Here is a 17,188-nt window from a genome sequence, read left to right as displayed (position 1 = left end):
TCCATTCTTTCCTTTATTCTTATGTGGCAGGTGGAGGGTTTCCTTAGTTCTCTAACACAATGGTCTCCAAACTTTTTGGCACCAGGGTTTCTTGGAAGACAATTTTTCCACAAACAGTGGGAGTTTGGGGGGCATAGTTTCAGGATGAAACTTCCACCTCAGATCATCAGGCACTAGATTTGCGCGAGGAGCTTGCAATCTAGATCCCTTGCATGCACAGTTCATACTAGGGTTTGTGCTCCTATGAGAATCTAATGCTGCTGCTCATCTGTCTGGAAGCAGAGCTCAGGCAGTAATACTCTCCTCCTGCTGTGCAGCTCAGTTCCTAACGGGTCATGGACCAGTATTGGTCTGCGGCCTGGAGGCTAGAGATCCCTGCTCTAACAAATACTGAGAAATACAAAAAATCAGAACAGCCTCGACATATTGTTAATTACCCAACTGACAAAAGTTTATCAGGGATGTTGTTGAGGGATTTAAAGTATAAAATAACAAGGGTGAATTAAATGACCTCTTGTCTTTCTCACTTCTTTCAGTCTATGTAAGATAACTGAGATGTAGTAGGGAAAAAACCACTAGAATGTGTTAGCAGACTCTCACGTTCAAGTCCTAGATTTGCCAGCTATGACTCTGGGCAAGGCAGCAAGTTCTCTCATCTCAAAATGAGAGCTGGATAACTTCTTAGGCCCCTTTAATACTTGAAATTAATTATGCTATCAAAAGACATAATGGCTGCTGATGAGGCAGATTTCTTAAATAAACCAAAGAAGGAAAGAAAATCTAATAATAAGGATGAGAAGTCTGGTTATAAAAAATGAACACTTTGTTTTGTTCAGCTTAAGTAATGAGATATACTTAAGGAAAACAGTGCAGAAATTTGAGAGAATAACAAAGGGCAAACCTAATCCTTTCTAAATTAAGTGCAAAATCATGAGAATGCTTTAATACATTTTTAATAAAAATGTATGTAATATATGAATAATTTTATATTTTCAACTTCTTAGTCAATAATGTCATCCTTAATTATGAGAATGCTAAATATGTTTCTCAGTTTCAGGTAATATTACAGCCAACTGGAGCTAAGTTACCCAACTGAACTCATTTTTTCTTAAAATCTGTTTTTGTTCTTCATTCTTGGTACTAGGTAAGATATGATCTTTCAAAACAGGGCATAAAAGTGGGTGTCATTTGAGACTGGCTCTTCACTTTAATCAGTATGTCACTTCCTTTTTTTTTAAAATTTGAGACGGAGTTTTGCTATGTCGCTCAGGCTGGAGTGCAGTGGCACGATCTGGCTCAGCGCATCCTCCACTTCCCAGGTTCAAGCCACTGCAACCTCCACCTCCCAGGTTCAAGCAATTCTCCTGCCTCAGCCTCCCGAGTAGCTCGGACTACAGGCATGTGCCACCATGCCCAACTAATTTTTTTTTTTTTTTGTATTTTCAGTAAAGACAGGCTTGTCACCATGTTAGCCAGGAGGGTCTCAATCTCCTGGACTCATGATCTGCCACCTAGGCTTCCCAAAGTGCTGAGATTATAGGTGTGAGCCACCGTGCCCAGTTAGGGTCTTGCATTGTTCACCCAGGCTGGATTCTAGCTCAATGCAGCTTTGAACTCCTGGGGTTAATTTTTTTTTTTTTTAAGTAGAGACCGGGTCTTGCTTTGTTGTCCATGCTGGTCTTAAGCCTTTTATTGTCTAAATATTTCTTCTACATTCTCCCTGCAATTAATCTAAGCTTAAACCCTACTCAGCTCTTCTCTGAATTCCCTGCCTCCAACATTCTCCTTTCTCCAAGACCTTTTTCATAAAATTTTCAGTTATCTGTCACAAATGGAAAACCAATCATATCACTTTTTATTTAAAATTTTGCAGAACTATTTCCTCCATGTGCTCCCTCCATTTATTCACTACACAGAAAGTCTAAACTAGTATGGCTTACAAGACCCTTCATGATCCAGCTCCATCTTCTCTAGGCTGAGACACTGTCATTACGTCACTTAAAGCTGCACATGCATGAAGTTTCTCAAATGAACTATGTTCTTGGACAGGAATCAAAGTTTATTTGCATGAATGATGCCTGGCATGTAATAAATATTTGACATATGTTAGCTTTTACTATCTCCTATCTTCTCTTTCCTCAAACTATCAATGCAGATTCTCCATGGTAACTCTCAGCTGATAGCTCTTCCTATTTTACTTAGAAAAAAGAGCTCCCAATAATATACATTCTTCTTTCTTGCTTGAATTTATGGATAACTACTTGTGATCCTACTTAGCCAACCTTTCCACTTTGCACTGGACTGCATCCCCTCTTCTTTATCATATATATATACATATATTATATATATATATATATATGTATATATACACACACACACACATATATATACACACACATATATATACACACACACACATATATATATACACACACACACACACACATATATATATATATATACACATATATATATATATATATATTTTAGAGACAAGGTCTCACTCTGTTGCTCAGGCTAGAGTACAGTGGCATGCAATTATGGCTCACTGCAGCCTCGAACTCCTGGGCTCAAGTGATTTGCCTGTCTCAGCCTCCCAAATAGCTATGATTACAGGTGTGCATCACCATGCTTGGCTATTTTTTTTTTTTATTTATTTTTTATTTTTACAGAAACAAGGACTTGCTATGTTGTCTTCGCTGGTCTCAAACTCCTGGCCTCAAGTCATCCTCCTTCTTTGGCCTCCCCAAATGCAGAGAATATAGGTGTGAGCCACTGTGCCTGGTGTCCATACACTCTTCTGTACAAGAATATTGTGCCAGTAATTCTCCTCACCCTCCTGCAACATTAATATTTCTACTGAATTATTCTCTTTAGAAAACCACCTTGATATACTTTTTTTTTTTTTCTATTAACAAAACAGAAAAAAAAACACTTCAGATCTCTTATCCTCTCTCCTGGTATCTTCTCTTTACAGCAAATCTTGACATATTTCTCTATACTCATTGTCTCCAATTTCTCTTTCTCCCTTTTCTCCTGAGCCTATTCTAATTAGGCTTTGGAGTTTCATTATTCCAAACTGGCCCTCTGCATGACCAGTACTTAGTACACTGACTGGCATGTAAGTGGACTTAAATACTTTTGTTTTGGTGGATCTCTGTAGTGTAGCTCATGCTATCCTTATAGTTGGAATGCTCCATTAACCGCCTTCCTCATCCCCATTCCTCCTTGTCTGATAAATTCTTACAGGTCCTTCAACACTCTGAGTAGAAGCTGCTTCTTTTTTGAATGTTTCTCTTACTTCTCCTAGCTGAGCCAGAAGCTTTCTCTCCTACACTTCCATTGCATCCTGTGAATACTGCTTCTGTGGCACTTAAAACATGTCATCATTTTTCTTTAAATAGGTTATCTCTTACAATATTCTAGAAGCCTTCAAGATCAGTGATCATTTTTTTTTTTTTTACCTTGCTCATCACCATAGCCTAGCAGAGTAGATACTTTAAAAGCAGATGAATAAATGGAAGAATGAACAAGATCATCTAAAGAAAGATGGTAATGAAGGGTGAAGTAAACGCAGTAGCCAATAAAGAAGTAGGGGAAGAGGGAGAGATAAAAGGTCAGATCAAGTCAGGAGAAAGCAAACAAATACACTAGGACACAATGTCTTGAAAGCAACATCAACATTCTTTGCAGTTTGAATTCCTAGGATGAAATAAAAGGTGGATGAACAAATCGCTGATGAAGCAGCAAACAAAATACCTGGGTCAAGGCTTTTATGCCACTGAGAAGACGGCTCATCTCAGTCAAGATAAATTCAAGCCCATGCCTAAAATGATTCGTCTTTGTACGGACGCTGGAGATGTTAGACTCAAAACTAAAATAAATATGTTGGTTGCTGTGACAGATGTTATAGGGTCAAGAGGAAAAGCTTTATTGAACTTCAAAATTTGAACCAACACTGACCCTAATTTCCTAAAACAGGGATTAAGTCCCACAGGTCCTCCTTCCTAGAGCAAGCGCTTCATCCACGTATCTCCAAAGCAAGGAAACAACAAACTGACAAATACAGTGCTGAGATTATAATCCAGGGTAGAAATGACCCAGTCTAAGCTTTACAAACAAACCTGGCTTTAATACTAGCATTCACACTAACATCTGAATGTAGTCTAAATACATTATTAATCTTAAAACAATAAATCAAATTATGTTTCAAAAATAGACCCAAAAGGAGCTAGGAAAGCTCATTTGTCCCTTTCTAAATTTCTTCCTGCAACTCAAATAAGCTGCTCTCTCTTAGAGAGGGACTTTTTCTATAGTTTCCTTGAAGCATGAGAGATATTAAGTATTTGCATCAAAAGGCAATAATAATATCAAAAGATAACATTTATTGGGGATCCCATTTTATGAAGAGCTGACAAAAATTCATACCTATCTGGTCACTTAAAGAGAGGTAGTAAGTAGCTGGAGGCAAAATCTGAGCTGAAAGTCTTTGCACCACTAGATTTCTACAAGCTAAGTAAACATAGTACTTTAGTGTGTTCATATTCTCAAACGTAAATAAATAGTCATGCAGATATCCAAATGGATTTTGGGGTCACATTTAACAACCTTTTTGTCCCACATAAGAATGTGATTTATGAGTATAATAGAAAAACTCTTTTTGCAAGGTAACCTAGAGCTATCACATAACTGTGCTTAAAAGTACGATGGATTTTGACATATATTGTATATTTCATGTTTAAAATTGCTGGGAAATGTCTACTATGCACCCATCGAAATTAAAAATGAAACATTAAAAAATGAAAAAGAATATTAAAAAGTATCTGGGAGAAAAGTAAATTGTATTCAGTTTTATTTGCCATTTTTCTACCACAAATAAATAAATAAATAAAAGTTAACTGGACTATCCTGCCTTTTGAGCAGTAGGTAGAAAGTGATAAAATGCTACATTAAATGAAGTCATTTGCAATACATTTTAGTTGGAGAATCTTGCTTAGAATTCAATCAGTATAAATCCACAACTGTCATACATCATATCATCACAGTATAGTTGGCTTTAATTACTAAGAGAAAGAAAGAAATTCTCTTCTTTAAAGATGTCCTCTGAGTAAACACTGGAATATCATAACAGAAAACACAAGATCTTAAACTGATCAACTGCTAATCTTAAATACCTATAGTCAATAAACACTCCTTGAATGCCTATGATGTGTAAGACACTGTCAGAAGGTACAGGACATAAAATTAATCTTTCAAAAGAAATGAGGATAATGAAAATAAAGAATGTAATATTCTTAAAGAAAGGAGCCACATATATCATGTTTCACTTTGGTTCACTAAAATGTTATCACTAAATTGCTTGCCAATTCTAAAAACTATATAACTAGTTTTAAAATAAAAAAGTAAATTATAGAACAATAAAGAAAAATTCCATATATACACTTTTCATGTCTCGGTACACATACATGATAAGTCAAGGGAAATTTGTTAACTTTTAATTCTGTAACATTCTACTTCACTAGAATAACAGTTGAAATAATTTCCATGTATATAAAATCAAATAATTTTGCTAATTTAAAAATTACCCAACATTCTATTTTATGGAATAAAGTGTTGCCTGATTCTAAAGAAAAGTTATCAAATTAACTTAATGTGCCAGATTATTTTTAAATTTCCAAAGATAAGTAAAAAAAAACCCTACGATTCAGAAAAAAACCCTGAAGAATTACAGATAATAATGCTTACAGAAATGCTAGATGAAGTCAAACCATGGAACAGTTTATGTATGTCTTTGCAGAATTTTTCTAGTTATCCAGGAACTTCAGTTATGACATTAAGGAAATCTTTTTTTTTTTCCATTCAAACTAATGCTATATTAAAAAAAAAAATCAAACTACAAAAAGAAAAATAATCAATCTGAAAAAAGCTAATACTCTAGATGCCAGACCTAGTTTAAATATAAAATATATACATATATATACGAGTAGATTTTGCTTTATTTACCAAGGTAAGACTGAATATTTAAAACAGCCTTTGTAGTCAGCAGAACTGACCTCAAGTTCTGGCTCTGCCATTTTACTATGTATGTTTCTGAGGCAAATCATTTATCCTCTTTAAGCCTCTGTTTCCTTCTCTGTAAAACACAGATAAGAATATCTCGAATGTGGATGTATTAAAGTGCTTAAGGACAGTGCTTAGTATATAGTGGTGACTATCAGTATAAACAAAATTTAGTAAATATGGTCTTCTACATAATGGTTTATTAGTATCACAAAAGTATAAGACCAAAATGATTCTCATTTTACTAAACGGCATAGGAAGTTCACTATGAATAAGCCGTCTTCTCAAGTATAGGTTGATATGCTAGTGGGATACGTGGCAGCGAGGTTCAGGGAAGAATTTCATGCTTGGGGACTCTTAACAAATGTTGGCACTCTGCCACATTTACCTTTCCTAACATGATGTAAAAAATACAAGTCTGAAATATTTTAAAAAGTTAAAACTATTTTCAGATTCCATACTTTTTGCTATGCTAAAGATTAAGACTTCCATTTTCTGGAATATGGAAGTTAAACTTTAGTGACATGTTGCAAATAAGAAGTTTAAAACAAGACCTAAGTGATTTCCATTATTGGACTATAGGCAAGTAATGATTCTGAAAATTGCTAATTGAAACATAGCTAAGCCATGATTTCAAATTTGTTCCAGGATAGTGGTAAATAAAGTGGTGGTACTGATAACACGTGCGCATAAAATTATATTGACACAATGTGACCTGAAAACTGTTACTCCCTGAAAGAGACAAATCAACTTTTATTAGTTTATTTTTTGAAATATTTTATTAAATTTGGTAAAATAAAAATAGCAATTACACTTGCTTTTGTAAAGACTTGCAATGACTCTTTAGATAGAACAAAAAGGTTCTCCTTATGCTTTTATTATTTCGTCTGCTACTGCTCTGACATAGGTAATTTTTCTTTTAAAACTGAATTTGAATATGAATGAATTAAAATTTTCTAATATAAATTTTCTACCTGACTGATCCTTATGTTTTTCCTTTATGTTTTTTCCCTTGTCCTTACCTTTAAAACTTCTTGAAACCTAGGTAGTACATCTAATGTAAAAAGTTTGATGTACCACAAAATTAATTAATAAACTAACTTCTCACTTCTTTCATTCTTCTGAAATAATATTTATTGTGGAAGGAAAAAATTATCTCACATACAACACTATTTTGTTTCTTTGAAATTATTCTCTTAACAGATATTCAAATGAATATTATACATGAAGATGATAAGCTAGAAATTGATAGTACTTATATTTCCAAATTAAGTAATTTCATTAATTAAACTTTCCTAACGGATAGTGCAAACCCAGAAAAGTTTACACTCATGTATAACCTTTGCCTAAGGTGGATAAAGTAATGAATAATATCATTTGCTAGCTACATACTATCCTACTTCTTAACAAAAACTACACCAGCTATTATTATTTTACATGACTCTAAAAACACTTATTAAAGTATTTTTGCAGAAAAATAACTTATACCCAAGGGCGAATGTACTTTACCAAAGCAAAGGGGTTGTGCATTTGAATCTGAACAATGGTATACAAGCTGAGACTTTCATAAACTAGCTCATTCAATTAATGTGTTTATTGTATAGTCAACATGAGAACTGAACACCAAGGAGAGTACATTGTTGTCATACTGGATAGAGCTTTGAAAAGTTTATGTGGAAGGTTCAGGAGGTTATAAGAAATAAAGAACACCAATTATATATAATTTGGTTTGAAAGGAGTTTCCAAACCAATGTGAATTACTATCATGGATGAAGGACTAGAGCAATCCTAAAAGGCAGAACTGCAATCAAATGATCAATTTAACATATTAGGAACAACAACAACAAAATAAAGACAGGAGACAACAATTTGAGAAAACTGGGAAACCTAAATTGCCATACATTTCATAGATATCAAATTCATGTAGAAAAAGCTAACAAACCTGTCCAAACAAGTACCGTCTCTCTTCTACCCAGCGATACAGTGAAATGGCTTTATCCTTTTGGGACATCTTGAAGTAACAAAAATCCAGTGAAAGTTGTCCCTCTAAGTGATGCTTACCATAGTCATGGACATGAACTTTAAATCAACTTTAAATTAAAAATATCTTTCTTAACATGTCTTCTTGTAGTATGTAATTGCTTATACTGGAATTAAAATGGAAAGTGTAATAGTCATATTTTAATAACTACTCAATTTAAAAATCTGTGACTAAAGCAAATGTCTTAGCTGCAGAGTGTCTTAGCTCAGAATAGCTTAAATATTTCAAAAATGTGGGAGGGGATAACATCCTAATTAAAAAAAAAAACAGTCAGGTGAGTTGATAACTAATTAGTAATTGATAAACAACTCAGAACAAAGCTTCAGAAATGCTTGATGAGGCAGGTAAGGCTGACAGACTTACTCTGAAGCTGAGGCTGCTGGAAGGAAAGGGGCTGTCCGAACACAAATGGGCTGTGTACTAGGGAAGAGGGAGGTTTTGCAGCTTGATCAAAGATGGAAGGAGCTGGGAGATTGGGTCGTGATTGAATGGAATTCAATATGGCACTCAGTTGGTCACCTGCAGTAGGTAAAACAGTCAAAACTACAACTCATTATTCATTAACATCCAAAATGGCAAAGTAAATGGTGCTTTATCACATTCAGATAGAGTTAAACACTAAATAAGACCATGCCAATTCAGAAATGAGTGAAAATTGGTGCCTATTATCTCCAAATTAGGGACCAAATTTTGCATGCCTTTTTTTTAAATGGAAGCACCCCATCGAATCTTACATAAAAGCCCACCTACAAAAACAAATCCATTTAAATTCATGTATAACATCTCTCATTATTTATGGGAGAACAAAGGCTCTATGAAGAATCTATGATAAATTGCTTCAATATCGTCTGTATATAAATGAAGTTCTAAGTAAATGATGCCTTCTCCATAGCTCCCAACAATGACTAATACCACCCTGCCTCATCAGCAGTATATTTCATGCAAAAAATAAGCAAATAAACAGTTTTTCTTTAAAAAGCAGAATTAAAGGGGCAAAGTATATTAACATAGCAATATGTTTAAATTATAGTTACACATTAATACTTTCTTTTTTAGGTTGTTACTGCCAAAGAAGTTCTACTTTGAAAGCATGAAATATTTTGCTTAGATGAATAATTAAAAAATCTATAAATCCTATAAGATGAAAAGGATTATGAGCTACCTAATTTGAATAGTATATAAAATAAGAATTCTAACATTTTTCCTTGTACCAAAAGATTTTACAAAAAAAACTTTTTAAGATAACAAAATAATTAGATGGATGATAACTCCTTATTTGTGAGAATATATACATTAAATAGTTTAAATGACGCTGGAGGTCGGGGGAGGGAACTACATCCAGACTAGGCCATGCAGAAACTGGAAAGTAGTATCTTTCTACTCATATTTCCTAAATATAATAAAGTTTCATATTCAAAAATTTCAACTGAAGCACCTACAAGGGAAAGATTTACATGGAAAGAACTGTGTACGTGAGTTATACATCTTTTAAAAAAATAATACATAAATGCTGTAGATTACAGGAAAAAAATTTAGAGTCATGAAGGATTTTCTAAAATATTGTTTTAAGGAAAAAAAACCTATAAAAAGCAGTTCTTTGATCTTGGACAATATTAAGAGCTAAACTGCTACAGATAATAAAGTCAGACACATTTCATGAAGTTTAGGTTTCTTAATACTTCTCTGCTCAATCTAAATATTTGAAAAGCTTGTTAACAAAAGCATGGTCATTATTAACATTTTTTAAAAAGAAACAGGATCCTGTTCTCTTGCCCAGGCTGGAATGTGTGATTATACCAGGAACAACTATAGCAGACTACATCCTTAGGCTCCTGGCCTCAAGTGATCCTGCTGCCTCAGCCTCCCAAGTAGCTGGGACTATAGGCAGACACCACTATGCCCAGCATGGTGCATGCTATTTTTGAATGATATTCACAAAATCACAAGTTGAAAAAGTAATACTTTATTATGTCTACATAAAACCAAATTTTCTCGGCAATGCTTGTGTCTCTTAAACATTCATATTTATTTTAATGATATTTTAGTAAATTATATTTTAAAGTCTGATTTACTATGATAGCTATCAGTACAATGACAGACATTTCAAAGACTGAAAGCATACAACTTGTGTTAAACATGGCTTTAAAACATTACTATATAGAGATATAATAGTGGTAAGCAAATGCTGAGATTTTAAGAGTTGACAACAGTAAAGAGAAAGGGACATAAAGAAAACACCACCAAACATTTACACTATGTAAGTATGAAGATGTAGCTTAAATTAATGGAAATCAGATACCCAAAGTAAGTGAGCAGGTAATACCCAATTCTATGGGATAGGCCAAACCAAGGGAGTAAAAAGAAAAATCTTGCGGCTAGGTTTCCTTCATAAAAATACTTTGTAGAAAGTAATGATGCTATTCAACAGGAAGAAGTTTTATTTTAAACGGAATATTTCTTATACATTGATGTAATTCTGTATTTTGTTCACTATTTTATTTGTTCACTTTTTCTGTAAGTCAAGAATAATGACACTGTATTTGTCCCTTGGAATCAAGTCCCGTGATTAATTTAAATACAATTTAAAGTACAATTATTTCCACATAGGCTATCTGCTCCCTCTTACCCATGACCCAGCTGTATGTTACCTGTGGACAATATGGCTGATTTTGGAGGAGTCTAGATCAGGTACACAGGAAAGAACAAGAGTGTGTGAATTCACATAAAAAAGCAATTTCTGATGAACCTCCAGCATAAATTGTTCCAAAATTAACTATTGTTTGGATAGTTCATGATGCTGGTCTCTTCCATTAATAAAGTCAAAATAGTTGTATATATCTTATATTCATAGGCTTACGGCTTTTTTCTTTTTACAACTTTCTGGTTTTAATATAGATACTAAAACCAAATGTATCATTTTACATAATTTTAAATTAACTAAGATTATTGGGTTAGAAATTCAAAACCACATAAATTTTATAAAGCTCATGTGTAACATTACTTAATATTATGTAACAGTAATATTCTGATTTTAAATGGATCATTTCAGAAAGTTCTTTGTTGCTCATTAACATTACCATCCTAATAAGTGGATGATAAAAATAACATTTTACTAGATTTAGTGAAATAGAATCTTTAGGATAGGAATTCAAAATGAATGTTTTTTAAACAGAATAAAATAAGCAAGCACTCTCATAAATGTAAGCCAAAACTGGTTAAAAAAAAATACTATGAAGAGAACACCTCTGTAAACATTTTGAGTATTAGCTTTCCAGGAACAAATTTTAATTTAATAAAGATTTCTGGGTGAACACAAATAAAAAGTGCATAAAAGAGAAGGAAACAAACATAATGAAGTTAGGTAAGTAAAAGACTTACTTTTAAACACCTACCTTTGTTATTTCCGAGTCCATAATCAAATCCTTGGGCACTGCAACTTGCCCCTTTATTAAAAGCTTGCACTGAGAAAGGGCTTGGAGGAGGAGTTTGAGAATTTTGATCCAGAAGAACTTGTTCTACAATAAAAGCCACAGCTGTAACATTAGTTTCTTATAGGCCATTCCCTATTCATACAACAAAGAAAGAAAATTGCAAAAGATTTTATGATGGTTAGATTTTAAAATAAGCTCATGTCTAGATGTGATAAATCTAAGTACCAGTCAGGTCCATCTTAACATTGACAAAGCACCTGACAAATCTTTGTTTTTATTTAGCAAATACACAATGAAATGTAGAGATGTGATATGCTTTTATGAAGCCAATTTACTTTTATTGTGGTGGGATACATTATTGAATGCATACTAATATTTCTGGACCAGGAACTCTATATTTGTAATAAATTTATACAACAGTATTTTGCAAAACAAAAATGGATAACCTATAAATGAGAAAAAATATTTTGTATTAGTACTAGAATAGAGAAAAAAGCTATTTAAGTATCTAGTTCCCAAAGGAATTTTCATTTGTTAACTGTTCTAAATTATGAATGTGAAAATTATGAAAAACTTAACTTTTAACTTATTTTGATTTATTACATAAACATATTTTCCCTAAATAGGACAATAATAAACCATATTACATAATCATAGTCTATAAAGGTATCAGAATTCTTATTTCAAGCAGAAAATGGCAAATGTTTTCCCACCAAGATATTAAAGAGAGGGGAACAAAAAGGAACATATCTTATTAAGTGAGATCAATGTTGAAAAACGTAAAATGAAATTTAAAGTTGAAAATCTAACAACCGGAAACCCTAAAGATTCTATGCATTTACTCAATGCTCTTTCCCTAAGACAAAATGCAATGAAATGAAGTTGCCTGGGAGAAGTACTGCAATTGGTAATTTGAATACTGAACTTTCATTTTATCATAAAAGGATAAAATGTTCAGTCCTAGATTGGTACGGAAGGAAGAGGTTTACACATTCATATTAATGAAATAAAAAGGCTGTTTTATAAAGATGAACCTTTATGTTTCAAATTTTCTTCTTTAATGTGCATTAAGTATTCATGTATTTTACAAAGCAATTTTAACCGTTGCAAGATTTTTTAACCTATAGTTTTGCTTTTACACACAAAAAAAACTCTTTAAAACAAAAGCAATACAATATGCATTAAACTTCAGTATTTCAAAGCTTAATTGGAATAAATCACAAATGTAAGCCAACTTGCCATCTTCATGTCGGAGGTACTGGTTTCCGCCTCTGTCTCTAGCTAAGGACCATGCCTCTCCTTCATCACTCTCACAGAACTCTACCATGCTGTTCTGATCCAGTTGCACCCATGTCCCTTCAGAATTGGTTACCTGGTACATAACAAAAAGCACGATTGATTGGCTTGATTCTTTCAGGGCACTCAATCTGAAAACCAGTAAAAAGCTTACGTGTCTGAATAGTGTAATCATTCCAATACATTTCTACCATGAAATTAGTTTCTGAAATTAAGGCCACAGCCTGAGGTAAGACAGAAGTCAATAAAAAGTTCTGTAACACACTGCTTATTTATGAATTTGGTTAAAATAATAACTTTGAAAGCAAAAAGATAATCCCTAAATAATTAAAGGTGTTACCGAAAAACATATGGCTCATTTTCTTTTTTCTGCATCTAAAATGTCCTAACACAGCCTACGTGCTATCATTTAGGTTGAGAGTACCCATAGTGTAACTTGAAAATGACCCTTACTGAGAAACAGCATGACACACTACATCTTCAAGCTTATCAGCTGAGGCAAATGCCACAGTAGCCTAAAGAGTAATTTTATTTGCTCAGGACTTCAGTGAGACCTATGAATGGGAACAAAGAAGTGAAACCTTTTGTATATGATCACATCTCCAAACCAATCACATAGAATATTTTAAGTGCTGATAATCCATGATGGTATAGTACATTTGTAAAAATGAAAAAATATATGCAAATACCAAACATTTATATAAACAATACAAATCATTTGGTAATATATTGCTTTTACAAGGATAATTACGCAAATTATTAGACAGAAGCACAGAAAAATTATGTTAGTATTTGCAATACAAGTAAAGATAAAATACATTAACATGTAAAAACCTGCAGTAGAAATGGCAACCTTTAGAAGAGATGCTTTGGTGGTATTACATTAAAAATGAGTATCTTAGAAGTCATGAAGCTACAAGAATCCATACCTCTCCCACTGCTTTGACTTTGTTTCCCAGAACTAACATTCCAATTGGGATACCTCTAAGGTTAGGGCAGCTTCTGATGTTGTGACCTGAAGGTCCCGTCTTCACTACCTTGTACATGCCTGGCCCTCCTCGCAAAAATGGCATATCTTGTTCTTGCATTGTTGCTTCCTGTGGGCAGCAGGAGTTTATGTCTTTGAAAAAGTCATCAGTATTAGTTTTAGATTCCTGAAAATTTGAATAGGAAAAAAAAATAAACAAAATACAATCTATTATCACTTTCAAAGCCTTCCTATTAATAACTTTTATACCAAGTCAACAATACTGTCAACATAAAAAAAACCTCACATAACCTAAAGATAACTGAAGAATTAGTCAATACCACTAATGAAAGAATCTCAGGTTTTCAACAATAAACGATATTTAAAACAAAGCTGAGGACAAGAAAATATAACAGGAAACCAATCAAACCTCTGGCTTCTGCCCACAACAATTTGAGAAGTATAATCATCTTTGATTTCACTTTCATCTTTAATGTAATATTTAAATTTAACAGGAGAAATAACAATATTATGCTATGTGAACCACAAGGGAATAACTTTCAATCATTATTACTGCATTACTGTATGTTGTTATCAGTTAAAAAAAGTCTAAATATTCATTTATTCCCATGTTGAAATAATTATTTATAAATAGAGAAAACAGGTATGAAGAATCTGAAAACTCATCCATAAGCAGAGGTAACAATGATGAAAAACATGTATTAAAAATATAGCTATATCTTGATATTTGCTAGTTATGAATGAAATAATGCTTACAAGACTTGAACAACTTCTACTTTCTAATATCGTACAAATAAAAATGTCTTGCTAATTTGTTAAGCCATTACTATGCAGTGATGTGTTGATGCTAGTAACAGAAAAACAGACTATACTTTTAGTAGAAAGGAGAGATTAAAAATGTATTTAAATAACCATACTGTAAAGTTATATTACTGAAAACAGTCACTTCTAAAATGAAAGAACCTAGTCTAAATTTTCTGGTTAAATTGCAATACTGTGATAAAATTGTTTCCTATGTCAACATAATAAAGGTAAATAATAACCTTTCCATATTTTCTCTTTTTCCCTACTAAACGTAAACTGTCCACACTGGGTGTTTGTATTGCCATCATTATTCCTTTAAAAGAGATTTAAAACTGCATTTTTAAATATAGTAATATAAACTCTATAATTTATTTTATATTTAAATAGAGTAATAGATAACCATAATGAGACAGACATGCAAACATTAGGTTAAAAGCGATATTTAATAATGTTATAAATAGAATAAAAATGTAAAAACTAACAGTATACAAGACAAAAATTTATTAAATAGTTCTATCCCTACCAGTAGCCTCATATGAAGAGATACATATACATGTTCATATAAACAGCAACACAGTAAAATATTAAGAATAAAATCCTCAGGTTTAAAAAATGTGTGGATTCAAGAATTCTGTATGTATAGCTGTGACTTTGTTAATTCCACACATGACTGGCCAGGGAAAAATTTTAAAGTCACCATTAACTTTCACATAATATTTTGTGAATCTCACTGTGGTGATGAATAACCAGTTTTTACTTACACAAATATGTACTATGAACAATTAATTTACATTTTCTGTATTTTATTTACCAATATTCTTTTGTTACATATTGGCAATTTAATGGAAATGAGAATTTTAAACACTCAAAAAGCTTAGATTTGCAACCGAAAATAAACATAAAATACACATTTTACATACCATCATATATATTTATAAGAATTTATATATATGTGCGCCTATATGAATACACAGAGAGCACTCAAGATAAAAATTGAGAGTAAGACAGGGCTAAACTCTACATAGTACTTGCTATTACACTCACAAGATTTTCTGTAAACATTTTAAAAGTCAATTTGTGAATGGTCAATTTTAGTAAATACATCATGCCATTTCATAGCTGGAAGAGGTAAGTTTTAATCCTACTCACAACTGATGCTTAAAAATTACATGGCAACATAAAAAATATCCACAGATTTAGCAAAATCCTCCAATTGCATTGGTGTTTAATAATATTCCTTGTGCACTTAATTACAACAAAAATTCTAACTTTGATCATTCAGGGTAACACTGGCAGTTAAGTCTTGGCAAAACTAATTATAATTGCAAACTAGTCAATGAAAGGCAATTATGAAAACCTGTTAAAAATTTTAAATAATTAACATTTGATTGAAAAGGTAATAAAACTGTAAGTATAAAACAAACTGTATCCAATTTTTGTGCTGAACAGTATAAAAAACAGACATAAAGTCATAGAATTGTGCCTATCATTCTCAAGCAATAGTAACAAACATTTTTTATTCAATACAGAAATGTAAAATCCAGGTACCACATATTAAATTGGTGAATTTCAATATTACTTTTTTCTCCCTCAATTCCCATCACATTCTCAGATGAACATTCATAGAGGCAATGTGAAAGAGTTGACAGAAAAATAAAAGAGCCATAAGGCTAGGATACTGCCACCTAGTAAGTTGTGAAAACAGTAATTTTAGATATAATCATTGGAAAAGCTAGTCATAAAACTAAATATAGCAAATTTGAAGTCCCGTAGAAGTATCACTTAAACTAGTAATACATTCTTTTCGGCAGGACGGAGGAGAAAACCTAATTGCAGCACTTCACATAGATCTCTCTTGTGGTAAAAAGGTTTTATTAATCTTAAGCAAAGGTTTGAAAGACAGAAAATTTGTTATACATGCTGAAATACCTGAATAAAATATGATTGTTCCTTACAGTTAACTCACCTGAGGTAAAAAAGCTTTGGAAGTCCATGAAAATAGGTCCAAATCCCTGACTCCTTGGCTAGCATTAAAGATATTCTGAGCAACAAAGTTTAAGAAAGAAAAATATCAACAAAGAAAGGGAACAGGATATCATCTGCAGAAGATGTTCACAGTAACAACATTTTTCTGTACTCTAGCACCAACACGAAAATATTATTTTACTCAAGAGAAACTGAAGCCATCTGAGTAAACCACACACTGAAGAAATTCTGTCTGATAAGTTTTTGTCAGAAGCTCTCCATGGATATAGTGTGTCATGCCATTTACTAAAATTAAGAGCCAGACGTTGTTATAAAGCTTAAGATACTCAGTGCAAGAAAGAAACCTTAAAATTCTTTAAATGAGGATATATTTGTACTAATACAAGCCAGATTTGTTTTATGAGACACAAACCAGTCTGCTGTTTTATAATAAAAATGCAAATGATATAGACTGTATAGAAAATGAAACTATCATTATTAATAATAATGGCATGTAATTTATGTGAAATTACACGTTTTGAAGTACAAAAATCAAAAAATAAAACAAAAAAATCCAAGTCATTTTTTTCAATTTTGCTTCTC

The 17,188-nt window shown here is 32.5% G+C and overlaps 1 protein-coding gene across 18 annotated transcripts in view; it reads right to left on the bottom strand.

Annotated features, from left to right (window-relative positions):
- Nucleotides 1-17,188, bottom strand: part of MYCBP2 (MYC binding protein 2) — a 275,403-nt gene that overhangs the window by 64,524 nt on the left and 193,691 nt on the right. For 5 of the 18 annotated variants that reach the window (XM_037727973.1, XM_017498811.2, XM_037727978.1 and 2 more), the window contains 5 exons: nucleotides 16,587-16,661; nucleotides 13,758-13,982; nucleotides 12,772-12,904; nucleotides 11,494-11,616; nucleotides 8,465-8,644 (listed from right to left, as the gene is read on the bottom strand). In XM_037727973.1, the coding sequence (XP_037583901.1) occupies nucleotides 8,465-8,644; nucleotides 11,494-11,616; nucleotides 12,772-12,904; nucleotides 13,758-13,982; nucleotides 16,587-16,661 (736 nt within the window). The remainder of the gene's footprint in view (nucleotides 1-8,464; nucleotides 8,645-11,493; nucleotides 11,617-12,771; nucleotides 12,905-13,757; nucleotides 13,983-16,586; nucleotides 16,662-17,188) is intronic. The other 13 variants (XM_017498830.2, XM_037727975.1, XM_017498814.1 and 10 more) reach the window with 10 other exon arrangements.

Source organism: Cebus imitator, unplaced genomic scaffold, assembly GCF_001604975.1.
Source record: "Cebus imitator isolate Cc_AM_T3 unplaced genomic scaffold, Cebus_imitator-1.0 Scaffold252, whole genome shotgun sequence".
Taxonomy (NCBI): Eukaryota; Metazoa; Chordata; class Mammalia; order Primates; family Cebidae; genus Cebus; species Cebus imitator.
This window is presented reverse-complemented; position numbering and strand designations above follow the sequence as displayed.